Below are 6,622 nucleotides of genomic sequence, written 5' to 3' on the forward strand. Positions count from 1 at the left end.
TTGTATTCAACTTGTCATTGCCAAGGATTAACATAAAAACTTCGGGTTGTTTTTGCGAAACCGACGCTCGAATCATTATATAGCCTATAAAATTTGTTGGAATTGTGATAATAATTATTTTTTAAAGTATTTTTTTTTGTTAAAAAATTTATTCAAACATTAGCACTTTAAAACTATATGAAAATACTAAAAAAAATTAATTTAAAATGAAAAATCTTACTTTTTTTATAAAAAAAAAAAAAAACTTCGTAGAAGGCAAAAATAAATATGCTCTAAAAGTATGTGGAGCCGAATTTGCCTGAGCACCTGTCAAAGTCAAGGGCATATTCCTTTCTATCCAGAAAAGGTAGAAAGGAGAGAAAATTCCTTCAGTCTTTAACCTTGTATTGTATGGGCAACTTATTGAACCTGTGATTTGATTGATAAAAACTGTAAAAGAACAGAACAACTCTAGTACAATTCACTACTGATGCGGTACGGAAAGGATCCATGTTTTTTTACATCAAGCTAGCCTAGCCCATCTCAGTAGAATGAATGCTGTAGCAGTGACTGCAGGGCATTCTCACCTCCTGTCCGTGATGAACTTGAAAAATTCCATCGAAAGATGACAAGTCTCTTTCTTCAATCATGAGTACGAGACACTTTGATTGTGTTTTAGCTATTATTGTACGATACAAGGGATAAAAATAGAAAACAAAATATTTTTGATTTAAAAAATAAATTTATAATTTACTGTAGTGTATGATAACATTCCTTCTCTTTTTATTCCATCTTTTCTGATAAATTGTTGTTATTTTGATGATGACCAAGTCTCCACAATTAACCAAACATTTCACTTTCACGCTTTATACCTGAGAAATCATCAACATGCAAGTTCTGCATTTTGAGTTTCAACTCCCGAAGAAGAAGTTATTTTGGTAATTGCTTTTCCTTCAAGGGATTCTTTTCATCAGGTAGCTCGTCAATCAAGAGATATGGTCCTATGGTTAGACAGGAAAGACTCCAACATGAGGCGTTTTCCTTTCTTGGATGGGGGCAAAAAGATTCCAGGGTCCAAAAGGTGTATTTTCCTCTTGAAATCTCTTCTAAGTTCCAAGGACTCCCCTAATTACTTTCCCCCAAGTCATGTAGGTTCCAAACTGGGGTACCAGGTAGGTGCCAAGTTCAAAACTACAACCTGCGTAACTTAATAAGGTGAGGACGCGGCTCTACATGTCTAGCTGATTCATCTAATCACATATAATACAGACATCAGCAGATGTAATTTACACCCATGAGTCGCCTTGCCATGACCTCATTGTCGTGTTCATTTCTTGCCTGCTTACAAATCGGAAAGGTTACATGCGGTAGTCGCCATGCCGCATCATTCTACAACTTTGGAAAGAAATGGCACTGGCAAATCTAATGAAGACCCAGCAACCATCACAGGAAGTTCAAAGCAAATTTAATTCCGAAAGTCATCAATCCCTACCGCAAATGCAAATCAACATTGAGCAAAATGATAAATGGGAGACTGGAGCTACATGATTCAGTTGAGATATGTTTCACTGTAATAGTTATTCAGCCTGCATATGCTTTACATATATGCCCCTTCCATCTCTAGATCTGTGCCCCCACCAGCACGGCAACAAGATTCTAAATGCTAATACTAGGAACCTAAACCAAAAAACACAAAAATCAATTAAGTTTCTTTTCTTTGTCTCCAGATGTAAATTGTCTTGGCAGCATCCATTGCTTTACATTGGTGTAAACAGTAAAGCCCAATAAATGAGAGAAGCAGAAATTCATGATCATTGCTTCAAAAAGGTAAGGATACTTCTCAGGAGGGCGAATGGTTAAGTATATAATATGAAAAATAAGAGAGCACAGAAATTGAATCATCACAATTGAGAATGTGATCATAGGCCTAGAGAGATGCTTCTTAATTTGCCTTCTTCCACTGGGTGCAAGGTAAAGAAGGATGGAAGAAGCATAAAGAGCCATGTAGGGCACAACCAGTTTGTCACGACACAGAAGAGGAAACATAGAGAGCAAGGCACAAAGCATTAATAACATAGAGTGCACACCAGGCAATTCCATTGCCAACAAGGTTGCAGGCAGAAGCGGCAGCAGAATAGACTTCTCGTGAACTGCAAAAATAGTGACTCAAATACTAGTTACACATGAGATCATATAAAAATATATAATATTAGAGAAAGTCCTACATACCTTGGAATGAAAATAAGTAGAACGCGAAAGAACTATTCAGCAACCCATAAAGGAAACCTTTACTGCTCGGAGCCAATATTTGTTGAATCATTGAAGGCAGAAAAGTCAATATAGTAGCAACCAAGCTGACAAATCTCAGAGAATGTGTTGTAAATAATCTCTTCCACTTAATTAAAATTGAGGTACTGCACCAAAAGTTAGCCACATAATCTTCGTATATTCCTCTCTCAAAAGGAGCAAGACGTGAAAGAACCTGTACCAAGCACCAACTTGAAGTAAATAGTTATGCTTGAGTATAACAATCAACTTCAGAGAAGAATGATGACCATCAACGTTTTGGTTCATTGATCAACATATTCATATAACATGTTAAGTGTGAACTGCTAAGGTAAAAATATGGAATGAGTTACATGTGTAAGCCAATACAAATAAAACAAGGACCAACAAACTTTTTCTAACAATATTAATACTGCTTCATACCCCAAAAAAGGCATCTCTTGAATGAAGATATGGCCACCAAACAATAGCAAATGTTCCTAGGACAGCCAAGCCCAATTTTAAAACCTCAAGTGGGGGATTCTTACGCCTTAGGCAGCTACCAAACAGATGGCTGAAAAACGCAGGAGCATAATATGCACTCATCTGGATGAAAACACAGAAAAACATCACCTTTAGAATTTATAATTAACACCAACCTAATAACAAGTCTGGACAAGTAAAAAGAAGAATAATAAGAAATTCTGATTTAATTTAGTTGGGAAGGATATAAAAAGCATTCATTATTTTTACTTCTTTGTTTCTCATTATGCAGAAATCATCTGTCATCTCTCAGAATAAATACATTACCCCCCCACCCCAAAAATTTATATATATATATATATATATATATATATATAATATATATATATATATATATATATATATATATAGAAAACGATTGTTACTAGACTAGATCCACCTTCAACAGTAGTTTCTTCGATATTGCACTTACACTAGCTTAAGAAGTGCAACAGACAAAGCTACTATAGATAAAAGTCTGTACTCAGTAAATATCGATGCATATGGAAAATTAGGATTTTCAAGATCCCATCATTCTCTATATTTTTCTGCTCAGCATTTCTCACTTTTTGGCAGTCAGTGTTACAAACTATTAGTAAATATTACTGGTGTCCAAATATATTATCATCTAATTTATGGAAAAGCAATGTCATACACTTATTTCTCCATAAGAAATGGGCAATCCATATCCCAGAATGAGAAGCATGAAAACTAAAAATCTTTATGAACATGCAGAGAAATTAGAAAGGAAAAGAAAACATATATGAAATGATAAAGATTCAAAATGACCATGGGTTCTATGAAAAGTTTGGTATGTGTAATTGGAAAAATTGTCAGATGGACTTAGTGTACCAACTAAGACTAGGCCAATAGTGGTGCGACAGTGTCTAAAAGAAAATGGACATTGATGTTTGAATTCACCCATGTGTTATGTATTTATTGGTTTAATCTATGAGTGAATTCCTTAGAACATTTCACATAATTAAGGAAAGACTGGTAATAACAGGGTTGGCACCAGAAATATGGCAATTGCTGTAGCTAAATCTTCTTGTGTGTTCATGCAAGTTGCACATCATAAACAACAAGAGTTGTTTGCAATCTACCTTGAAGATACAATACGCAGGAAAAAGAAAGAAGCCAGCCAACATCAAGAGTCACAAGGACTCAAATATGAGATGTTCAAATGCGCATCAGGATGGTTGATAGGTCTATTATGATTAATGATACTATGTAATTATTTAATGTATATTCCCGACCGGGGCAGTTCAGGCATTTACATATTCCAAAGTGGAATACAAATTAAGAAAGTACAGATAGACAACTAAAGTCAAAAGACATCTATTTATTGTCATATGTCATTGGGCTTCTTGGAATCCAGCAGTAAGGATATTCGAGTCGGGTATTTTATATATACTAATGGGAACCAATAAACAGACACTGGCTAAAACCCCTCCAAGCAACATTACAGAGCCCAATGCATTACGAGTAGAAAACCAGATATGCCTTCATTTAAAATAAAAAAAAAAAAACCTTCAGACAAATAGTTTCAGCTATGACTTCTATAATTCTCCAACAGATATTAACAATTAGTAAGCCTCTCAATCATGGAATCACATTGTTTAGTCAGCAGGAACTACCATTTTCACAATTATAATATAAACTGCATTCAAACTCGGAACCAGGAAACAAACAGCATTGAGCACCCACTCAATAGTCACTACACATTCCTAATCAGATTCTCCCATCCAACCTGGCCACAGTTAAGCAATTGTGCTAAAGAACTTAACATTGCTAGCTCATTATTCTTCCAGCCTTTTATCAATGTGGTCAGACATTGGCAATGCAAAATATTCACTCTGTTTATGAAACATGATAAGGGAGTTACTTATCCAAAAAGTGCAAGGTCCTTAGATTTATGGATGGAAAACATTACAAGACTTCATGCTGAGTCCAGACATAGAAATTATATGTACAGCAAGTAACTTGTATATTGCAGAGAGTTTATGCAATGAAGTCACAAACTTCCTCATGCTCCCTCAAAAAAGTTCCTTTAGCCAATTTCCTGCTAAACACCAATAAACTTGTATGTTGCATTTATTCAACGAAGACAAACATACACTTTCAAACAAACCCTCAAAAGAGCTCATTGAGCAAATTTCCTGCTAAACGCATTATCACAGCTCTCGTCCAACCTAATTTAACTTTATAGGTTAACTGCCCTTAAATTTTGAAGGAAAAAACATTTATTTACAATTTGATAAGCTAACTAGTAAAATGTCACCATTTCCGATTAAATTATTTGTTGAGCACATACACATACAGACCTTGGGTATGTGAGCATATGGGGTCAAAGAACATATATCACTTGTCTTCAAACTAGTTAAACACTAAGATAAGGCCCTTCTAAATTAATAAATAATTCATGCAACGCAAAAAAATTAAAAAAAAGGAGAAGCACCTGTTTATGGTTAAGAGAAAGACAGAACAGAACACAAGCTAAAAGATTTTTCCGTGAGAGAACAGCAGCAACAGCACCTAAAGTAAGGCCCAAGCTGATGCAATTATACTGAAACAAAACCATATAAAATAGAAGAATAATCACATACCTCACAATTCAATAAACTCATAACAAAAGACAAGCACGAACTGTATTCAAAACCTGAAAATGGCCATGATCAATTAAGATCAAGCATGGATTGATTAAAATAACAGCCATGTGCCATGCTACATCACTCTTATCTCCACCGGACCGGTTACCCCCATGATAAACAAAAATAAAATAAAGCACAGCAGGGAAAAATATCAGCAAATCAGATGATAAAACTGTCCACCTCATTAGCAACTTCCTGCAAACAAAATACAAAACATTCAATACCCAATACAACTAAAAACTCAACAAAACATAAAAAGAACAAAAATTGACAAATGGGTTATGATCCTTACCCGAAATGTGTCTCATAACCACGAGAACTAAACAGTGAAACTGAATTTGGATCAAAATACTTGAGAATAAGACCATGAAAGTAACTCTGATAAGCAGTTAATGGAGGGTAATCGAGACCCCAATAACTTAAATCATTGTTAGTAGTGTTAAAGTACCAATCTTTAATTGGTAAATTGGTTGTAATCTCCATCCAATGACGTTGAGCTTCAAAGTCACCAAATTTTGGTGGACTGCCTGCACCTGAATATGAATGGAGAGAAACTGAAACTCTGAGGAGGAGACTGAAGATGCTGATTAAAAGAAATGAGCCCATTATTCCTTTTTGAAAAAACAAGCAGGAGATGTCATAAAGATTGTTGCTTTCAGTTTCTGGCTTGGGTTTTTGGAACTTCTTTCTCTCCTTTTCCATTTTTGTTTCTTTTCTTTTTGGAATGGAAATTACCTGATGTTTTTGTGGGTTGTTAATGGGTTCTGGTGGGTGAAATTCTGGAGTTTTTGACAATGGATTTGGGTGGATCAGCAGTCATGATGGGTGCGGACGGAGCAGATTGGAGGCCGGAGGATGGCTGGCGCTCAGGGTACAACCGTACAAGAAAGTCTAAACGGCAAACTTTTCTTTCTTTTGGTGAAGGGCTGGGCAGGCCCAGGCTTAACGGATAGGATTGTGAGTTTTTGGGCTATTTTTTTTCTAATAAAAGTTTTGGGTATTAAACAAATTGTGTTATTTTCCATCCATAAATATTGTGAATTTCACATCATAGTTGTTATACGGCAGGCATATTTTGATCTGAAAATTTAATGATTTGATATTTAATTATAATTAAATCAAAAAAAGTATTAACTTAGCAAAACTTAGTTAATATAATCGAGAGTTTCTAGTAATCCAGTAAAACTCAATCCAAGTCCTACCTA

General features: G+C 35.1%; 1 protein-coding gene across 1 annotated transcript; it reads right to left on the reverse strand.

Moving 5' to 3' along the window:
- Positions 1-1,422: 1,422 nt before the first annotated feature.
- LOC7477422 (probable dolichyl pyrophosphate Man9GlcNAc2 alpha-1,3-glucosyltransferase) lies at positions 1,423-6,378 on the reverse strand. The gene is made up of 6 exons (XM_002305123.4): positions 5,710-6,378; positions 5,426-5,612; positions 5,225-5,332; positions 2,689-2,850; positions 2,209-2,461; positions 1,423-2,129 (listed from the first exon to the last, which is right to left on the reverse strand). Exons 1-6 carry the CDS (start codon positions 6,117-6,119, stop codon positions 1,678-1,680), a joined length of 1,572 nt encoding a protein of 523 aa, XP_002305159.2. The 5' UTR covers positions 6,120-6,378; the 3' UTR covers positions 1,423-1,677.
- Positions 6,379-6,622: the final 244 nt, after the last annotated feature.

The sequence above is a fragment of the Populus trichocarpa genome, chromosome 4 (assembly GCF_000002775.5).
Source record: "Populus trichocarpa isolate Nisqually-1 chromosome 4, P.trichocarpa_v4.1, whole genome shotgun sequence".
In the NCBI taxonomy this organism is placed as follows: Eukaryota; Viridiplantae; Streptophyta; class Magnoliopsida; order Malpighiales; family Salicaceae; genus Populus; species Populus trichocarpa.

Bases quoted from the DNA above. Each gene is read 5' to 3' on its own strand.
- LOC7477422 (XM_002305123.4), bottom strand. From the start codon at position 6,119: ATGGAAAAGGAGAGAAAGAAGTTCCAAAAACCCAAGCCAGAAACTGAA. The intron at 5,333-5,425 runs GTTTTGAATACA...GTTTTGTTTCAG, and splicing joins TTGATCATGGCCATTTTCAG to TATAATTGCATCAGCTTGGG. The intron at 2,851-5,224 runs GTGCTTCTCCTT...GTTTTCATCCAG, and splicing joins TTTCTCTTAACCATAAACAG to ATGAGTGCATATTATGCTCC.